The 21,108-nt window shown below is 51.8% G+C and overlaps 1 protein-coding gene across 9 annotated transcripts in view; it reads left to right on the top strand.

Moving 5' to 3' along the window:
* Positions 1–21,108, top strand: part of CAMKK2 (calcium/calmodulin dependent protein kinase kinase 2) — a 61,132-nt gene that overhangs the window by 35,928 nt on the left and 4,096 nt on the right. For 2 of the 9 annotated variants that reach the window (XM_050748002.1, XM_050748001.1), the window contains exons 7-16: positions 2,057–2,093; positions 6,936–6,957; positions 7,103–7,191; positions 9,098–9,297; positions 9,854–9,907; positions 13,175–13,248; positions 13,335–13,422; positions 14,480–14,608; positions 17,993–18,093; positions 18,617–18,659. In XM_050748002.1, the coding sequence (XP_050603959.1) occupies positions 2,057–2,093; positions 6,936–6,957; positions 7,103–7,191; positions 9,098–9,297; positions 9,854–9,907; positions 13,175–13,248; positions 13,335–13,422; positions 14,480–14,608; positions 17,993–18,093; positions 18,617–18,659 (837 nt within the window). Of the gene's footprint in view, positions 1–2,056; positions 2,094–6,935; positions 6,958–7,102; positions 7,192–9,097; positions 9,298–9,853; positions 9,908–13,174; positions 13,249–13,334; positions 13,423–14,479; positions 14,609–17,992; positions 18,094–18,616; positions 18,660–19,105; positions 19,648–21,108 lie in introns of those variants that run through there. The other 7 variants (XM_050748005.1, XM_050748004.1, XR_007717646.1 and 4 more) reach the window with 6 other exon arrangements.

Here is a 21,108-nt window from a genome sequence, read left to right as displayed (position 1 = left end):
AGTAGCTGGGACTGCAGGTGCGTGCCACCACGCCTGGCTAATTTTTTTGTATTGTTAGTGGAGATGGGGTTTCACCATGTTAGCCAGGATGCTCTCTTTCTCTAGAACTCATGATCCGCCTGCCTCGGCCTCCCAAAGTGCTGGGATTATAGGCATGAGCCACCACACCTGGCCAAGTAATACATTTTTATGAAAAATAAAAAGTAGAAGAGTGGCTTCGTTTTTCATTTTTGCCTTTTTTTGGGTTACTGTTTGGCTTGATAGGAGACATTTGGATTCTCATATCTGCTTTTGCATTCAATGTGTTGTGACATTACATATCATCAGGTTTCTGGAAAACCCTGTAGACTAGTGGAGAATGAGAGTCAAAAAGGCAAATATTGTCTTCGTTTTAAAGTGAAAATAGTGAACCTTGTAAACTCCCTGAAAGCATCTTGGGGATCTGCAGAAGTCTCCAGATCATGTTTGGAGCACCTCTGGTCTAGATGGCAAGGATTTGTCACTGTGCTGGATGTTCAGAGTGCCATGGGAGTACAGAGCGGAGCAGCCAGCTCACTGGGAGAAGCTGGGACAGGCCTCTTAGAGGAAGTGATGTTTGAGATGGCCGTGGTGGTTCCCTGGATGAGAAGTCACGGAAAGGCATTGCAGGGCAGAGAGCTGCGTGTGGAAAGGGCTGGAAGCCTCCGATTGGGGCAGCACACAGTGCCTTCAGGAGATGTGAGGGCTAGCTACCACCTTGCCTGGGACTCATCGGGTGCAGAGCTCTAGGTGGACAAGGTCCTGGGTGTGCCTTCCCCACAGGGCATGGCTCAGGGCTTCAGCCTGCGTGCCCAGGCTCTGCCGAGGGTGCCTCCGTTTCCTGGGACCTGTTGTCTTATTGATCTTGGGTGGCTGGAGAAAGCGGATGTGATGGGGGAAGAATCAGGGGGACTAATCTAGCCAGGGAAGCTGCATTTGTTTCTTCCCAAAGGAGAGAGATGGCAGTTGCAGGCCATCACCACCGGTCACACTGAGTGTCACAATCTCGACTCACTGGTGCTGGAGTTGGCCGTTTTCGAGGAAGCCCAAGGGCATTTGGTTAGCGAAGGGCCCTGGTCCTGGCAGGGTGTCTTTTCTCTCCACTGCCCTATGGCATTTGGCCTTTTCACCCAACAAGACTCTGCCAGCCCATCTGTTGGTTCATTCATCAGATGTTCCCTGGGCACCTTCTGTATGCCGTGCCCCGTACAGGACGCCACTGAGGAAACCAAGGTGAATGTAGCCTGCTGCCTGTCTTTTGGAGAGAGAGAAAGTGCTATGGCTGTTCTGAGCAGGGAGACATCATTTCCTGTGGGAGTAGGGGCAATGGGGAGGCTTCATGGAGTCACTTGAGCCCAGTTAGGATTTGAATTTTCACCCTGAACACTGCTGTCTCCTAGGAGATGGGTTGGATTCCTGTTTTTTTTTTTTTTTTTTCTTTTGAGACAGAGTCTTGCTCTGTTGCCCAGGCTGGAGTGTAATGGCGCAATCTCGGCTCACTGCAACCTCCACCTCCCGGGTTCAAGCGATTCTCCTGCCTCAGCCTCCTGAGTAGCTGGATTACAGGCATGTGCCACCACGCCCAGCTAATTTTGTATTTTTAGTAGAGATGAGGTTTCTCCATGTTGGTCAGGCTGGTATCGAACTCCTGACCTCAGGTGATCCGCCCGCCTCGGCCTTCCAAAGTGCTGGGATTTCAGGCGTGAGTCACCGCGCCCGGCCAGAGACGGGTTGGACTCTTACTCAAGCATGAGATATTACCGGTGGGGTATTTTGGCCCCTCCCTTTTGCAACCTCCTTTCTGAGTGTTCATATCCTTGAGGATCAGACAGAGGCATTTATTTTCCGAATAGCCATTAGGATCTTACACTCTGGGGGTTTTCCCTATGCCCTCCATCTTAACTGGGAAACACACTGCCAGGTGCAGCCCTCCTGTTGGCAGACGCAGCCACGCGGATGCTCCTCCTCCCTGCTCATATCTGTTCTCTTTTTCTCCCCCGCTGTCGGTCTCCTGCCTGTTCCATGTGTCTGTGCCAAGGTCCTGGATGACCCCAACGAGGACCATCTGTACATGGGTAAGGAAGCCCTTTTCTTGTGCCACTCTCACTCAGGCACCACACCTGCCAATGCCCAGGGGTCCTCTCGAGGCAGCCTGTGCCCTGGCACCTTCCACCAAAGACAGCTTTCGCTTTCCTGGTCCAGCTGGCTCCACCGGAGGCCGTACCCCTGGTTGGGATCAGGAGGTGGAAGGGAGTTCTTGCTGGAACTTTATCTGTATCTCCTATTCATTCATTTGCATGTATTTATTTTTTTGAGTCAGGGTATCATTCTGTTGCCCAGGCTTACAGTTCAGTGGTGTGATCACAGCTCACTGCAGCCTTGATCTCCCAGGCTCAAGCGATCCTCCCACCTCAGCCTCCTGAGCAGCTGGATTACAGGCATGAGCCACCATACCCAGCTAATTTTAAAAACTTTTGTAGAGACAAAGTCTCCCTATGTTGTCCAGCCTGGCCTCAAACGCCTGGGCTCAAGAGATCCTCCTGCATTGGCCTCCCAAAGCATGTATGTATTGACCACCTCCTATATGGTGGGCACTGTTCTAGGTGGTACATAGAAAAAAGGTAGAAAAACAATTCTAGATTTAATTTAACATTGTATAGGAAAAACTGTCACCAGCACCCCAAACTCATGATTTCATGGATATTATCATCTAGGACAAGGCTAAAAAATTAAAAACTGAGTCAATTTAAAGAAAAACATTAAATAAATAATTTATGTGGCATATAGGTATGGCCAGATTATAAACATAGTAGGCAAATAAATGAAGTTTGGGGAGATACAACAGAAATCACAATATGTCAAAAGTCATTCTGGCCCAGAATGGCATTCTTAGCATAATTCTCTCACTTGGGACCCCAGATCCAGGTCAGAATGGCTTTGAGCTGTTTCTGAGGCGTGCCTTTGTTCATTCAACAAATGTTACAGTTTGTCAGACCCTGCTCTAGGTTCATCAGGGACAACATTCAAAACCCACTGTGCTTGGGGAGCGCACCTGAGTGTGATGCATGGGTTTCCAAAGTGACAACACCGTAAACGAGGGGCCTCGAGTTTTGGGTTGGGGGATGGAGAAATACAGTGGCTCCCCAAGGAATGTCTCACCAACGTGACATTTGGACAGAACAGTAGGGACCAGGTGGCAGAAGGTATTTTACAACATTGTAAAGAACTTGGATCGGGCGCAGTAGCTCACCCCTGTAATCCCAGCACTTTGGGAGTCCGAGGCGGGTGGATTACCTGAGCTCAGGAGTTTGAGACCAGCCTGGGCAGCATAGCGAAACCCCGTCTCTACTAAAAATACAAAAATTAGCTGGGCATGGGGGTGTTCACCTGTAATCACAGCTACTCAGGAGGCTGAGGCATGAGAATCACTTGAACCTGGGAGGCAGAGGTTGCAGTGAGCCAAGATGGTGCCACTGCATTCCAGCCTGGGCAACGAAGTGAGACTGTCTCAAAAAAATAAAAAAATAAAATAAAATAAAATTGGCTTTGACTCTGAGGGTGATGGAAGCCATTGGGGGGTTTGAGCTGAGGGGTGGAATGAGTATAAAGAGAGCATGGCCCAAGCCTCAAGGAACAGTTTCCTGATTTACTTGAGCTGGGCAGCTGCAGGGACAGTTTTTCACTCCTTGAGGTGGCAGTTGCAGAAAGGAGCCATGCTAATTTGGGGTATGTGATTCCAGTGGTTTCGAAAATCCTGACACAGTTATATTTTACTTTCCAGTCACAGCTGTGTGAGCCTGAGACAGGGCAGTGCATGAGGCCAGGTAGTAGGTATCAGGAAGGGTCTGCAGCTACAGGCCTGACATGCCAAGGGCAGAAAACTCAGTCCAGGTGCGGTGGCTCATGCCTGTAACCCTAGCACTTGGGAGGCTGAGGTGGGAGGATTGCTTGAGCCCAGGAGTTTGAGGCTGCAGTGAGCTATGATTGTGCCACTGCACTCCAGCCTGGACGACAGAGCAAGACCCTGTCCCAATAAAAAAACAAAAAACAAAAAAGTTGGAGAGGGGGCTGGGTATGGTGGCTCATACCTGTAATCTCAGCACTTTGGGAGGCCGAGGTAGGTGGATCACCTTAGGTCAGGAGTTCGAGACCAACCTAACCAACATGGTGAAACCCTGTTTCTGCTAAAAATACAAAATTAGCCAGATGTGGTGGCACATGCCTGTAATCCCAGCTCCTTGGGAGGGTGAAGCAGGAGAATCACTTCAACCTGGGAAGCGGAGGTTGCAATGAGCCGAGATCGTGCCATTGCACTCCAGACTGGGTGACAGAGCAAGACTTTGTCTCAAAAAAAAAAAAAAAAAAAAAAAAAAGGTAGAAAACTCCATCTCTATTTCTAGAGGTTAAAAAATTCCCACCCACTGCTCAGCCCCAAAAGTGGTTGAACTGTCAGCGACTGAAAATAGACCTGTTTCAACAGGCCACCCTCCCTCATGCCACCGGATTTATGGTGCTTGGGTGGGTGGGAGGATGGTGCTGAAATTCATGAAGCTTGCAAGTTAAGACTTAAATAACCAAGGCAGGAAAGGCCAGAGCTGAGGGGGCCAGCGTTGGGTTGTCTGTAGAAGCTGCACCATAGCAGCATTGCCTTTGCTTTTAACTATAGCCTGAAGCAACAGCAAATCTGCCCTAACTCACGCTGGTTGATGAAACTGAAGACAGGGAAGGCCTGGGAGAGTTCAGTTCTTTTCCTGATCAGAACCTTTTTTTTTTTTTTTTTTTGAGATGGAGTCTCGCTCTGTCGCCCAGGCTGGAGTGCAGTGGCGCGATCTGGGCTCACTGCAAGCTCCGCCTCCCGGCTTCACGCCATTCTCCTGCCTCAGCCTCCCGAGTAGCTGGGACTACAGGCGCCCGCCACCTCACCCGGCTAGTTTTTTGTATTTTTTTTTTTTTTTTTAGTAGAGACGGGGGTTCACCTTGTTAGCCAGGATGTTCTCGATCTCCTGACCTTGTGATCCTCCCGTCTTGGCCTCCCAAAGTGCTGGGATTACAGGTTTGAGCCACCACGCCTGGCCTGATCAGAACCTTTAAGCCTTCTTTTTGTCTGAGTAGCTTCCCTGTTCCCCTTGGTCACCTCAGCCCTTGGAGAGCTTTGAAACAACCCTTTGGTTTCATTAAAAAAAATGTTTTTGCCTGTAATCCCAGCACTTAGGGAGGCTGAGGTGGGCGGATCACCTGAGGTCAGAAGTTCGAGACCAGCCTGACCAATATGGTGAAACCCCATCTTCACTAAAAATACAAAAAATTAGCTGGGCATGGTGGCAAGTGCCTGTAGTCCCAGCTACTCGAGAGGCTGAGGCAGGAGAATTGCTTGAACCCGGGAGGCAGAGGTTGCAGTGAGCCAAGATGGTGCCACTGCACTCCAGCCTGGGCAACAGAGCAAGACTTCATTTCAAAAAAAAAAAAAGTTTTTTAAAATTTTTGTGGGTACATTGTAGGTGGATATAGTTATAGGTTACATGAGATGTTTTGATACCAGCATGCAATGCATAATAATCACATCATGGAAAATGGGGTATCCCCTCTGGTTTCTATTACATGCTCATCTCATCGTGGGTGTATGATTCCAGAACAACAAGCAGCCCCAAAGTCATTCTCCACTGGATTTTGAAATTGACTGTGCTCTTTTTTTTTTACTTCCTAAAGTATAGCCTTGTATTCCCAGTTATGCTTGTCATAGCAGAATCAAATAATAACTATACCACGTGACCCAGCAATTCCACTCCTAAGTATATACCCAAAAGAACCGAAAACAGATATCCACACAAATACTTGTACACGAATGTTCACTGTGGCACTTCCCAATAGCCAAAAAATAGAAATAGTCCATGTGCCCCTCAACAGATGAATGGACAAAGAAAATGTGGTCTATCCATACAGTGGAATATCATTCAGCCATTAAAAGGAATGAAGCACTGATCCATGCACCAGTGTGGATGAACCTCAAAAATGTGCTCATGATGCTAAGTGAAAGAAGCCAGGCACAAAAGGCCACATAGTGTACAATTCTATTTATATGAAATGTCCAGAACAGGCAAATCTATAGAGACAGGAAACAGATTGGTGGTGGCCAGGGGCTTGAGGGAGGGAAGAATGGGGAGTAACTGCTAATGGGTATGAGGTTTTTCTTTTGAGGTGATGAGAATGTTCTGGAACTAGATGGTTGTGATGCTTGCCCAACATTGTGAATATACTAAATGCCACTCAATTACACACTTTAAAATGGGTAATTTTATGTTATGTAAATTTCATCTAAAAAAAACCTGTGTTTGAGACAGAGTCTTGCTCTGTTGCCCAGGCTGGAGTGCAGTGGCGCAATCGCGGCTTACTGCAACCTCCACTGCCCAGGTTCAAGTGATTCTTGTGCCTCAGCCTCCCAAGTAGCTGGGATTACAGGCACCAGCCACCACACCCAGCTAATTTTTGTATTTTTAGTAGAGATAGGGTTTTGCCATGTTGGCCAGGCTGGTCTCGAGCTCCTGACCTCAGGTGATCTGCCCACCTCGGCCTCCCAAAGTGCTGGGATTACACTGGCGTGAGCCACCGTGCCCAACCCCCTGCCTTGTTTTCTTTGATCGGTGGATCCTGGGCCAATTTGAGCACTAGAAGTCAAGCCAGACTGTGGGCCTGGGGACGTCAGAAATTCCTGGTTCTTTGCCTTCTGATGGAAATTTAGCAAAGCAGGACCTTGGCCAGCTTGGTTCAGTGGACTGTTCTTCTCCCCAGCTCTAATATTAGTTTCTGTCTTTCTCGGTGTTTCTGGAGGTGGTTGGGAGGTGGGGAGGACAGAGAGAGAGAGAGAGAGGGGGATGTTCAGTTTCCCATGTAACAGTTTCACTCCCTTTTCTTCCCTACAGTGTTCGAACTGGTCAACCAAGGGTGAGTGTCCCAGCTCCCAGCAGGGGTGATGTGAGAAGCTTCTCGAGCTGTATAGCTGAGTGAGGTGCCACCGGGCTCTGCTCATGAGAGAGGGCAAGGGCCGGGCGGGTCTGGTTTGTGTTTCATGCGTGTGTCGACCTTTCAGGCCCGTGATGGAAGTGCCCACCCTCAAACCGCTCTCTGAAGACCAGGCCCGTTTCTACTTCCAGGATCTGATCAAAGGCATCGAGTACTGTAAGCAGGGCCTGCGGGAGGGCTCTCACCCAGTGGGTAGTTAGCATTCCGAGCGTGGGTACAAATTGGAAAGTGTCTCTTTTCTTCCTGGAGCACAAGGAGGTGGGCGGGTGGATTGGGGTTCTCTAGAGGGACAGAATTAATAGGATATATTTATATACAAACAGGGGAGTTTATTAAGTATTAACACGATCACAAGGACCTTGCAAGCTTGAGGAGCAAGGAGAGCCCATCTAACTCTCAAAACTGAAGAACTTCAGTCTGATGTTTGAGGGCAGGAAGCATCCAGCATGGGAAAGAGACATAGGCTGGGAGGCGAGGCCAGTCTCACCTTTCACGTTTTTCTGCCTGCTTTATATTCACTGGCAACTGATTAGATTGTGGGTCTGCTTTCCCCAGCCTTCCCCAGCCCCCTGACTCGAATGTTAATCTCCTTTGGCATCACCCTCATAGACATACCCAGGATTAATACTTTGTATCCTTCAAGCCAATCAAGTTGACACTCAGTATAAACCATCATAGTGGGAAACAGAATTGTGTGAGATGCAGAATCAGGGCCAGCTGCAGAGAGCCACTCTAGGGCCACGGCCCAGGTGAGCCAAAACCTTTCTTCTTGCCACTCGGCAAAATGAAGAGCAGTAACAGTAGTGACTATTTAGCACTTTCTATGTGCACCAGGCACTGTTTGGGGCTCTATTTTTTATTTTTTCATTTTTTGTCTCTTATTCCTGCCAGCGACCCTGGGATCAGAGTCCTGTTCACCTCCTGGAACCTGAGCTTCCTTATCTGTAAATGGGGATAACGTATCTCTCGCCAGGGCTGAGATTGGCCAGTACACATCAGTGTTTGATTGGCAGGCGTCCTCTCTGCTTCTGCTTGTTAAACATCTTAGTCTTTTTTTTTTTTTTTTTTTTTTGAGATTCTTGCTCTCTTGCCCATGCTGGAGTGCAGTGGCATGATCTCAGCTCACTGCAACCTCCACCTCCTGGATTCAAGCGATTCTCGTGCCTCAGCCTCCCAAGAAGCTGGGATTACAGGCACATGCCACCATGCCCGGCTAATTTTTGTATTTTTCGTAGAGATAGGGTTTCACCATGTTGGCCAGGCTGGTCTTGAACTCCTGACCTCAGGTGATCCACCCACCTTGGCCTTCCAAAGTGCTGGGATGACAGGCGTGAGCCACCGTGCCTGGCCAACATGTTAGCTCTTATCCCTGCCTGTCACATAGGATGATTATGAGGTTGAATTAAATGTAAAACGTGAATGTGAAACACCTACCACAGGGCCGGGCCCCTCACTTGGTGCTCTGCAGAGGGAGCTGCTACTGCTTTTACTGAAATCATCTTTATCATCATCATCACCCCAGAAACGGCAGCTGGGTCTTCCAGGCCATAGAGCTGGCCTGTACCATGGGCTGGTATCCAGCCAGGAGGAGTTAGCCAAGCCCTCAGTTCTGTATGTGGTTCACATTTCAAATCGGCATGCTCAGGTCATTGTTGGTTTGGTAAATCATTTGAGTATTGGCTGTTGGTAAATTAAACTATGTTTCGCTGTCATTCTCACTTCTGGCTGTGAGCCAAGCGCAGCAAAAACTTTCCATGCACTGTCACTTGTGAGTTAATAACAGGCGATTACGAATTGCTGTTGGCAGTGTTCATGTGTCATTGTCGGGAAGGGGTGGGGTGATGGTGGGTTGGGACTTCCTTGAAGACACTTTCCCCCTCATCTTTTAGAGCCTGTCAGTGCGTGGCAGGTTTGGGGAGCGGAAGGTTGGAAAAGGCCTGGGTCTGTGGGAGACCAGGCACCAGAGGGTGCCATGCCTATGTCTCCAGGCCATGTGGCCGCATAGAGGTGCTCATGGGGTTTTCTTGCCCCTATCTCCCACCTGCTGTCTACGCCTCCCCAGTACACTACCAGAAGATCATCCACCGTGACATCAAACCTTCCAACCTCCTGGTCGGAGAAGATGGGCACATCAAGATTGCTGACTTCGGTGTGAGCAATGAGTTCAAGGGCAGTGATGCTCTCCTCTCCAACACCGTGGGCACACCCGCCTTCATGGCGCCTGAGTCGCTCTCCGAGACCCGCAAGATCTTCTCTGGGAAGGTAAGCCTGGGCCTGCCTCAGCCACAGAGTTCTGCCTGTGTCAATGTCTTTTGGGCTGTAAGCAGCAGAAACCCAACGCACATAGGCTTAAACAGTGAAGCCACTGGATCATGATACTGAGGGGTAGGCTTCAGGCTTGGCTAGATCCAGGGACTCAAACAGAAACCATCTCTCTCCATCTTTCACTTGTTTTTCTTATTTGGTTTCCTCCACAGGTGGGTCAGGCACCCAGGGACCAGGTTACTTTCTATCATTTGCCAACCTCAGTGGCAAGCGCATTCCTTGTTCTGAATAGCTCCTGTGAAAACCCTGGGGTTGGCTCTGATTGGCCCAACGTGGGTCATGTGGCCATGCTTGAGCCAATCACTATGGCTGGGGGTAGTTGTGCTCTCATTGGCCTGGCCTGGATCCTGTGCCTGCCCCAGAGCCTAGGAGACAGGATTGGTCTCACCCCAACTCTAAGGGCTGAGTCAAGAGGTGGTTCCCCAAAGGAAAGCTGGAGGATTGGAGGCTGGACCGCCCCTTGTGCCCTCACACTAAGCTCTTTTTCTTGTAGGCCTTGGATGTTTGGGCCATGGGCGTGACACTATACTGCTTTGTCTTTGGCCAGGTAAGAGGGTGGGGTGTCCTGTCCCCTCAGTGCTGCTGGGTAGCCCCTGGGTTAATAGTCACCCTTGCAGGGAGACAGTACTTACTTAAGAGTTATTTTAGTCTGGGCATGGTGGCTGACGCCTGTAATCCCAGCACTTTGGGAGGCTGAGGCAGGCGAATCACTTGAGGTTAGGAGTTGGAGACCAGCCTGGCCAACATGGTGAAACCCCGTCTTTACTAAAAATACAAAAAATTAGCCGGGCGTGGTGGCACGTGCCTATAGTCCCAGCTACTCAGGAGCCTGAGGCAGGAGAATCGCCTGAACCCGGGAGGCGGAGTTTACAGTGAGCTGAGATTGCGCCATTGTATTCCAGCCTAGGCAACAAGAGCGAGACTCTGTCTCAAAAAATAAAATAAGAGTTATTTTATTTCTACACCTAGATCTCAATGTGAAAAAGGATGCCTTCTCAAATGTACATGTATATGTATGTCATAATCATATCTATGAAAAAATGGTCTGTTAAAACAGAAGGATTGGCACAGGCTCTAGAGTTTATAAATAGTTGATAAATTTAGGGCAAGGACAGCAGTTCTGCCACCTCTCGCATTTCTGAGCCCAAGACAGACATCACTAATCAATAACCGTACTCGTTCCTCCTGAGCCTGATACTGCTCTGATGTTCTTTCCATCAGGGTATTCCTAGAAGCTCTTGTCAGAGGGGTAACACAGGAATGGAAGTTAAAAGCTGTTTGCCGGGCGCGGTGGCTCAAGCCTGTAATCCCAGCACTTTGGGAGGCCGAGACGGGTGGATCACGAGATCAGGAGATCGAGACCATCCTGGCTAACACGGTGAAACCCCGTCTCTACTAAGAAATACAAAAAACCAGCTGGGCGAGGTGGCGGGCGCCTGTAGTCCCAGCTACTCGGGAGGCTGAGGCCGGAGAATGGCGTGAACCCGGGAGGCGGAGCTTGCAGTGAGCTGAGATCCGGCCACTGCACTCCAGCCTGGGCTACAGAGTGAGACTCCGTCTCAAAAAAAAAAAAAAAAAAAAAAAAAAAAAGCTGTTTACCATTGTTGATTTAGGGAGTGCTGTTTGGGCTTTTCTGTTGTTGTTATTTTGTTATTATTGATATCTAGGGGCTTCTCTTTTTTTTTTTTTTTTTTTTTTTTGAGATGGAGTCTTGCTCTGTCACCCAGGCTAGAGTGTAGTGGTGCGATCTCGGCTCACTGCAACCTCCGCCTCCTGGGTTCACGCCATTCTCCTGCCTCACCCTCCTGAGTAGCTGGGACTACAGATGCCAGCCACCACACCCGGCTAATTTTTGTATTTTTGTAGAGATGGTGTTTTGCCATGTTGGCCAGATTGGTCTCAAACTCCTGACCTCAAATTATCTGCCCACCTGGGCCTCCCAGAGTGCTGGGATTTGGGATTACAGGCCTGAGCCACCACGCCTGGCCTTCTTGTTTTAACTCTGAAGTTCAGTTTGATTATGTGAGCAATAAAAACATAGGTTTTTCCCTTTCCTGAGCTTGTGTTCTTATCGAGGAAAGCCTGAGAAACTGGTCCCGTGACGAAGTAAAGGAGTTTATAATGATTGCCTCTCAGTATTTGATTAGAAAAGTTTTCAATCATATAGCAAAGCTGGAAGAATTGTCCCGTGAACACCCACATACCCACCACCTGGATTCTACTATTAACTTTTTCCTGTGCTTGTCTGTTCATTCCTTACCCATCCCTCAGTCCATCTGGTTTCTTACTGTGTTTCAGAGTAAGTTACCACCATCTCTGCTCTTCCTTCCAAATGCCTTAGAAGGCAGTGACTAGCTAGAGCTCAAGCCACTGCTCTTAATGAAATCATTTTCCTTAGACAGGGTGGTTCAGGTCCCTCTGCCACCTTTTCCAGCGTTTTCAGTGCCCCATGTAAAGATTCCTTTTCCAGCACACATGGCCGTGCTCCCATTGAGTCAGGCCCTCGGCTGGGTGAAAGCATCGATTTGTCACCCAGAAGGTGGTGCAACAATAGGCTTCGGAGTCAGCTGAATCTAGGCTGAAATCCCTCTTCATACTTCCTGGGGCACATTATTTCTCTGAACTTCTGTTTTTCTCTTCTGTAAAATGAGAATACTACTTGTTATTTCTGATGACTTCTGAGAGGATTGTCAGAAATAATTAAGTATCCATTAATTCAGCAGATATTTATTAAGCCCTTACTTTGTGCCAGGAACGCACCTAGTCATGGGAGAGTCCGCAGTGAACAAGAGAGACAGAAATCCCTGCTTTCTTGGCGCTAACATTCCCGTGGGAGGAGTTAAACAATAAACAAATCTGTACGATAACGTCAGGGATAAGTGCCACCATGAGGAATGATGTGGGCGGTGGTGGTATTGGGGGTTGTTTGTTTTAGACAGGGCTTCAGGAAGGCCTCCCTGAGAAGGTGAGCTTTAGTCAGACACCTGCATGGTGGGAGAGACCAAGCCACGTAGATGTTGGTGGGAAGAACATTCCAGGGATGGGGAACAGTGAATGAAAACCTCAGGGCAGGCCGGGTGCGGTGGCTCAAGCCTGTAATCCCAGCACTTTGGGAGGCCGAGGCGGGTGGATCACGAGGTCAGGAGATCGAGACCATCCTGGCTAACACGGTGAAACCCCGTCTCTACTAAAAATACAAAAAACTAGCCGGGTGTGGTGGCGGGTGCCTGTGGTCCCAGCTACTCAGGAGGCTGAGGCAGGAGAATGGCATAAACCCGGGAGGCGGAGCTTGCAGTGAGCCGAGATCGCGCCACTGCACTCCAGCCTGGGCGACAGAGCCAGACTGTCTCAAAAAAAAAAAAAAAAAAAAAAAGAAAACCTCAGGGCAGGGCATGGCGCAGTCCAGGCTAAGCCCTTGAAAATCACTGCTGCTGCCACAAATCTTTTGTGTTATTCATGTCGTTCCTATTGTTCACCTGGCAAGTGGGCGATAAGCATTGTTTGCTTTGGTGTAAGTAGGTAAACTGAGGCCCTGCTACAGAGGGAGGCTGCAGTGTGCTTGGGAAAGGCTCTAGCCCTTTGAGAGGGACATTCCTGGGCCATTCCTGGCTCCGCCTTGCGCCGGCCAGGCCCCACACCCGTGTCTGGGCCCGTGTCTGGACCCGTGTCTGGGAGAATGGGAGCTGCTTGCCCCCAGCCTGGGCCACGATTGATTTCTCTGCTGTATCCTATGTGGAGTGGCACAGCACAGGTGGCCCTCGAAGGGCAGATGTGGCCATCATTGACTGCCACTCTGACGCTGGCCTTTTTGCAGTGCCCATTCATGGATGAGCGGATCATGTGTTTACACAGTAAGATCAAGAGTCAGGCCCTGGAATTTCCAGACCAGTGAGTATCTCCAGCTGTCCCGTATCGCTCCTGTCTGAGTTATTGGCGGTCCCGTGTCTCCCACCCTGACACGTCTCCCTCCCCAGGCCTGACATAGCTGAGGACTTGAAGGACCTGATCACTCGTATGCTGGACAAGAACCCTGAGTCGAGGATCGTGGTGCCGGAAATCAAGGTACCCTTGGCTTGGCCTGTGCCCCGTGCTTGGAATTGTTTGGCTCAGCCCTGCCTCAGCCAGACCCCACACCCATGTGTCCACAGCGCCACACCTTCCTTGGCACCGCTGTTCTCCCATGCCCCAGGGCCTCTGAGCTGCTGGCGGCTGTTGAGTGTTGGGGAGGAAGATTTGGGCGTTGTGTGCACTGTGATTGTGGGAGTGGGATCTATGACCGGCCAGCCTGCACTTGCTCCAGCTGGCATGGGCTGACGGTATCCACCCTCTGCAGACCAGCCTGGGGCCTCTGTGCTCCACACCCTGCTCCCAGAGCTCAGGTCCTTTCCAAAGGCCAATCCCTTTGAGAAACTGCAGTGAAGATGGGAGGAAATTAATGAGCTATTCGACCTCCCCAGCCTGCTGAATCCCACCCTCTTGCAGAAAGCACTTTTTGGGAAGTGTACTCCCCCAAAACATCTCCACTAATACCACACACATATATCTGGCCCTTTAGGAAATCTAGAGATTTGCCCTGGGACCTCCTAGGCACCTAGCTCACTGGCATTTGAAGGTCTTAACAGAAGGCAGCCCAAAAAATCATGGATTGGGGCTTGGACCCCAGGGGGCAGACTCCTGTCTGGGTCCTCTCCTGCTCGTGTCCTGCCAGCTGGTCCCACCATGCCTCCAAGTCTCTCTCTCCTGCTGTGAGATGGGGAGAATGCTGCCTGCTGTGCGCCGAGCCTCCCAGGTGTCAGGGATTGTGGCTGAGGAGTGATGGATGCTCCTCGGGCAGCCAGGCAAGGCAGATGCCAAATTCCCGTCACTTCGGCCAAGACCTGGGGCCGGATGGAGAATCACCCCGCTCCCATTTCAGCCTCAAAGCTCCTCCCATTCTGTCTCTCCGTCTTCACATTTCTGCCCCTTCGCTCACCCCTGCCCTCTGCTCGCCAGCTGTCTTGCATGCCTGACCACAGGCCCTCGCCTCTCCCTCCTGCATGCCCTCGTGGCTCCGCTCGCTGGCAGGGCCCTCCGGGAGCCAGCCGCATCTGCCCCTCACCCCTCCTGTCGTTCGTTGAAGCTGCACCCCTGGGTCACGAGGCACGGGGCGGAGCCGTTGCCGTCGGAGGATGAGAACTGCACGCTGGTCGAAGTGACTGAAGAGGAGGTCGAGAACTCAGTCAAACACATTCCCAGCCTGGCGACCGTGGTAAGGCAGATGGACCCCTGACCCACAGCAGGGACCCAGGAGCCTGAGGTGGGGCCTGGCCAGGACAGGCTGGACACAGGCGGGTGCCTGGGAGTCAGGAGATGGCTGGGGGCCGCCCCTAACCCACAGCTGCTGACCTCTGGGCTTCAGTCACGCATCAGGCCAGGTGACCCCTGCATCTTCTGAGCCAGGTTCCGTGTTACCATAGGGAAGGGGAGTTTCTCCCTCTGGAATTCCTGCTTTCAGAGCTCATCAGGGGAGAGGAACTAGGGGAAGTACCAGGCAGGCAAGGGTTGGGAGCCGGAGCCGAGGTCTCTAAGCCAGGATTCCCACCTGGCTGGAATTTTAGGCTCCAGGGTGGATGGTGTAGCATATCTCACGTCTGCCATGTGGGTAGCCACCAGGGATAGAGGCGGGGACTTCCACGCACATGCTCAGAACGTTCTGCCCATCTCGTGAGGGTGGGATTTTGCTTAGGAGCCAGCAGGTCCCCTTTTATGGCCTTGAATTTGGATCCTGACCCAGGAAGAAGGAGCCAGAATGTAGAGTCCTCAGGCCTAACCTTTGAGGCTCTGGGAATCGCCACTGACCAGTCCCTGTCCAGGAGGGCAGTTAGCTCCAGGAGGGAGACCAGGAGTCCCAGGGATCCAGGTTCCAGGCAGCAGGCTTGGGGACAGAGACCAGCAGGTTGTCCCACCACAGCCACCTCGAAAGGCCTGGTTGCAGTTGGCCAGCACTAGTCCCAGTGGGCTGGTGGGCCCCTGGGCTCTGGAAGGGACCCGTGAGACTGGCTGGAAAGGCACAGAAGGTCCAGCTGTGAAGGATTGCCCCTGTAGGAGCCCGGATGCTGCTCCTGCTCCTCCAGCTTTGCACCTCTCCTCTCTGCTTCCCCACACACTTCCTCTCTCCTCCCAAAGCTGAGCCCTGGCTGGGGCATCCAGCCGCATCTTCCTCCACTCTTTCCCCAGCCAGGGCTGTTTGTGACCTTCACTGTTGAAGACTCACCCACACCCACTCACCCTTCCTCAGCCACCGTCCCACCCCCTGCACCCATAGACAAGTAGGCAGCTGGTGTCGGACTCTGCACCCCCCATGGGTTACTCCGTTCCAGGCTCAGGATGTTCTAGTCCTGAATCAGTTGCCCTCCCTTTCCTCCCCAGGTCTCAGCTGCAGGTTCTTGGGAGAAAGCGTCTGGCCCTGGTGGTCTGGAGTAGGCATTCATTATTTGGGAATCACTTGTTGAATACCAAGTGGTTTCTCAGGCCTGTGCTGGGAGCAGGGGCTGAGTGGAGTGATGAACAAAACTCCCATGGCCTCTGCCATGCTTGAGAGGCAGATGCTGCTCAAACCAACAAATGTATGTACAGTGCAGTAGAGGGACCGCAGGACATGCCCCTAATGGAGGGACACTTGGCCCCACTGGGAAGAAGTGGATAGACACCGAGAGGATGGTAGGGTGTTAACTCCGCTGAGAGAGGGCGGAGGGGCTCACACACACCGGGCGGGGCCGCTGAAGCAGGGCAAGGAAGGTGGAGGGAGTGTGTGGTGAGGTTTCACATCTTTACTCCTAGAGCATGGGTTTGAATCAGGGTTTGAACCAGGGCAGCTGGAGCAGGGATGGGCAGGTAGATATTGGGAAGTGGTCTGACTTGGGACAAGATGGCAAGGTCCAGGCTCCCTGCATGTGTTCATCATTCAGCAAACACTCATGGAGCAGCCAGTGTGTGCCAGGCACAGGTGTCAAAGAGGAGCACAGCCCAGTGCCTGCTCTCGGGGGCAGGGGCTGGGGGAGGGCTGCTGGGGGAGGGGCTCCTGGCCTTAAAGATGGACCTGGGAAGAATCAGCCTCCTGTGTGATCAGAGGCCAGTGCAGAGAGGTGCAAGGGCTGGGGGCTTCACAGAGGAGGAGCTCCTGCCCTGGGGTGACAAGGCCACAGGGGAGGTGGCAGGGTGGGCTCACATGGGGGAGTGACACTTGCCCAGACTCAGAGGAAACAGGGGCTGGTGTGTCCCAGTGACTGACTGTAAGAATGTCAGTCGGGGAAGAGGCCTTCATTCTCTCTCTCTTTTTTTTTTTTTTTTTGAGATAGAGTTTTGCTCTTGTTTCCCAGGCTGGAGTGTAGTGGCGTGGTCTTGGCTCACTGCAACCTCCGCCTCCTGGGTTCAAACAATTTTCCTGCCTCAGCCTCCCGAGTAGCTGGGATGACAGGTGCCCACCACCACACCCAGCTAATTTTTGTATTTTTAGTGGAGACGGGGTTTCTCCATGCTGGCCAGGCTGGTCTCAAACTCCTGACCTCAGGTGATCCACCCGCCTCAGCCTTCCAAAGTGCTGGTATTACAGGTGTGAGCCACTGCGCCCGGCCCCCCGCTCCTTCTTTTAAATTGAGGTAGAATTCACATAACATAAAATTAAAGTGAACAATTCAGTGGCATTTGTGACATTCACAGTGGCATGCAATTATCCCCTCAATAGTTCTGAACATTTTCATTACCTCACACCCCCGCCCATCAGCAGTGACTCTCCATTCCCCTCCCCGCAGCCCTGGCACCCACTCACCTGCCCTCTGTGTCTGTAGATTTGTGTATTCTGGTGGAATCCTACACTCTGAGGCCTTTCGGGCCTGGCTACTTTGACGTAGCAGGTTTTCACGGTCCGTTCGTGTTGTACAAGGATTAGTGCTTCACTCCTTCTTATGGCTGAATCATGTTCCATTGCACGGACAGACCGCTTTGAGTTTATCTGTTCTTCAGTTGATGGGCATTTGGGTGTTTGCACCTTTTGGTAAATTAGTGTTTCTTAAACACTTACTCTTCTTGTTAGCAGCAAATGCTTAAAAAGTCAGAAGCTCCATGAATTCCCGAAACAGCTTGAAGGGGCACCGTGCCCTGGTTGGGGTGGGGTGAGGGGCCCAGTGACTCTTAGGGGGTCTGCAGGCCATTCCCTTCATGGGAAATGGCAGCCAAGAGCATCACCAAGAGTGACTGGTTCATGTCCTTGCTCCAGAACTTTCCGGGGCTCTCTGGCTTGACCACAGGCCAAGTTCCAGACCCCTCTGGGTGGGGATTCTGAGTCAGGTAGTGAGGGGACCAGATCTGGGTTTTGGAAGGGATGGGAGGGAGGTGGAAAGCAGGGAGGCCTGGGAGAGATGCTGAGCAGTGGCTGAAGGTGTGGTGCAGGACAGCACCTTTTTCCAGAGGATTCTTTTGGTGGGGGTTGGTTGCAGCGGCGGGGGGCTGTCCAGTTTCTCTCAAAGGCCTGCCATCAGCCACCAGCCCTGGGCGCTGGCAGGGGCTGGGGAGAAGGAAGAGGGAGGATGTTGCCCGGAATCGCCCCCACCTGGCCAAGCAGTCACCTGCCACCTCCTCTTTTCTCCCTCTTCAGATCCTGGTGAAGACCATGATACGTAAACGCTCCTTTGGGAACCCATTCGAGGGCAGCCGGCGGGAGGAGCGTTCCCTGTCAGCGCCTGGAAACCTGCTCACGTGAGTGGCCGCCTGCCTTCTTGGGTGGGGGAGTGGGGGCTGGAGGCTGAGCTTGGGGCAGCCCTGCCCAGAGCACTCTGCACAGGTCCTCCCTGAAGTGGCACCATCTGGAGAGACTCAGATGAGACCCACCTGGTGCACTGGGACAGTCAGCACCCCAGCCTGGGCTCAGCTCACCTCCTTTTGCTGACAGCTAATCCACCTGAAGTTTACGTTTCTCGGGGACTTGCACTGTACCTGGGGGGCTCTTGGCAGTCAGAGGAAAAGCACTTTTGTGGCCCAGGAGTGTGAGTGCCTGATGGGGAGGTTTGAGGCTCTGTGCTGGGCGAGCAGTGTGGCCTCATTCAGGACTCTGTGTGTCCATGCAGAGGGGTGTCCACTCACCTGATGTCAATGCCACCCTGGCTCCAGCTCTATGAAGCTAGTGTTTGGGGTCTGAGTGTCTCTGGGTGGGGGAATGGGCATCTCGTGGATCCCAAGCGTCCCTTCTCACTTCCCTTTTCCCTCCCTCTGGTGATTCCAGCAAAAAACCAACCAGGGAATGTGAGTCCCTGTCTGAGCTCAAGGTAACACCTGCCTGCCTGTGCCGTAGCCTCTGCTGGGGCCTGAGGGGGGGTGGGTGGGCAGCTGCAGAGCACGGGGGCATCCCCACCCAGGCAGACGCTCCTTCCAGCCTGAGCTGCTGTGGCCGGGCTCACCACGGGCCTCCAGACCCAGTATTAGAACGAGGGGCCTCGGGGGCTTGGACCCGATGGTGGGTCATGCATGTGGGCTGGGGCTGCGGGTGCATGGCGCTCCAGCTGGAATGCCTGAGAATGCACCCAGGTCTGAAGATTCCATGTGGCACCCACGTCTTCTCAGTGCACGTCAATGGCGTTGAAGCTCTGTCACGGGGCCCGTGGGTGCCCCCCGCCGAGTCCGCATGGTCAGTGCATAGATCAGGCATGTTGCACTGTGTGGCTCTTTGCTAGGGGCTCTCCAGCCTCCACTTCTCTTTCTCTGATGTGTTTAGACTTAGAAAATAAGTCCCCTTCCCACCTGTTGCAAAGTAATGTAAGAGTTCCCTCCCCCGAGTGGATGCAGACCTTGCTGTGAGCCACCCTTCCTTCATACGCATACCCAGCCCAGGTGACCAGAACCTCCCAGGACAGATGAAGCCTTGTGTCCCTATGAGACCGGGAGAACCTGCTGGGCACCCCTGCTGCAGGTGCTGTGGTGGGTGGGGACCCCACTGCCCTTCCCAGTGACCCGTCGTGGCCACCTGACTTGGTGGGAGCTCCAGGCAGTCACTTCTGTTTCTTAAAAATAGCTTTATTGAGGTTCAATTCACATACCATGCAATTCACCCATGGGAAGTGTTTGATTCTGTGGTTTCTAATAGAGTTTTGCAGCCATCACCACCATCAACTGTACGACATTTTCATCAGCCCAAGAAGGCACCCTACACTCCTTAGCTGTCCCCATCCAACTCCCCCACCCCAGTAACCACTCGTCTTTTAGTTTTCTATGGATTTGCCGATTCTGGACATTTCGTATAAATGGCATCATACACTACGTGGCCTTCTGTGTCTGGCTTCTTTCACTCAGCATCATGTTTTCAAGGTTCATCCATGCTCTACGTGTATTAGTGCTTCATTCCTTTTTGTGGCCAAATAATATTCCATTGTATGGACACACCTCAGTTTGTTCATCCATTTCTCTGTGGATGAACTTGTCTCCACCTTTTGGCTATTGAATGAAGACTGATGCTATGAACATTCCTGTACAAGTGTTAGGAGCTGGCTTACAAGATGAAATGGATTGACCACCAGGCTGGGCAATCCGAGCACTTTGGGAGGCCAAGGCAGGTGGATCACGAGGTCAGGAGTTCGAGACCAGCCTGGCCAATATGGTGAAACCCTGTCTCTACTAAAAGTACAAAAATTAGCCAGGCGTGGTGGCACACGCTTGTAGTCCCAGCTACTCAGGAAGTGAGGCAGGAGAATCACTTGAACCTGGGAGGTGGAGAGTGTGGTGAGCTGAGATTGCGCCATTGCACTCCAGCCTGAGCAACAAGAGCAAAAAATCTGTCTCAAAAAAAAAAAAAAAAAAAAAAGAAAAATGGATTGGCCACCCATCCTGTGGGAGTCAGGGCTTATATGGTAATCTAGGAGGAACACCTGTTTGGGAATTATTTATGCTTTTGAGAGAAACCTTGCCCTCCAGCATAGAGCACGGAAGACGGCAGTCCTTCAGAACCGGTCTTCAGCAGCCTCAGAAGGCAGACGCAGTCCCCAGCTTGTGCCCACACAGATGCCTGGGCAGCTCAGCCTTGGGTGTGAGCCTCACGGATGATGGAGTGGAAACCCAGCGGGTTGGCCTTTCCTCGGCCTTCCTCCTCTCAATCTCCATTTTAGGGTCTGCCAAACTGGGGCTGCCTCCTGTCTGTGAGCAAGTCTGCTCTTGGTTTCTTTTCTATTTTCTTTCTTTTTTTTTTTTTTGAGACAGGGTCTCGCTCTGTCGCCCAGGCTGGAGTGTTGGAGTATGGTGGTGTGGTCTCGGCTCACTGCAACGTCTGCCTCCTAGGCTCAAGCGATTCTCCTGCCTCAGCTTCCTGAGTAGCTGGGATTATAGATGTGTGCCACCATGCCCAGCTAATTTTTGTATTTTTTTAGTAGAGACAGGATTTCACCATGTTGGCCAGGCTGGTCTAGAACTCCTGACCTCAGGTGATCTGCCTGCCTCGGCCTCCCAAAGTAGTGGGATTACAGGCGTGAGCCACTGTGCCCGGCCTTAATTTCAATGAGATCAAAATTGCAAGACACCAGCAGATGGAGAGTGGCCCAAAGGGCTGTACTGCCCCTTCCTTCCCTCACCTGTGATCCCCTGCCCTCAGCCCCCAGCATGTGGGATGCCTTGGTCGTGGGAGCTCACAGAGCTGATTCAGGCACTGGGGGTCTTGGACTGGAGGCCTGCCTGCCGTCTGCAGTGAGACCCAGCCCTTACCAACAGGCAACTGCGAGGGCAGAGACTGAA

The sequence above is a fragment of the Macaca thibetana genome, chromosome 11 (genome assembly GCF_024542745.1).
Source record: "Macaca thibetana thibetana isolate TM-01 chromosome 11, ASM2454274v1, whole genome shotgun sequence".
Classification (NCBI taxonomy): Eukaryota; Metazoa; Chordata; class Mammalia; order Primates; family Cercopithecidae; genus Macaca; species Macaca thibetana.
The sequence above is the reverse complement of the archived record's forward strand: the minus strand, read 5'-3'. Positions and strand labels throughout refer to the sequence as shown.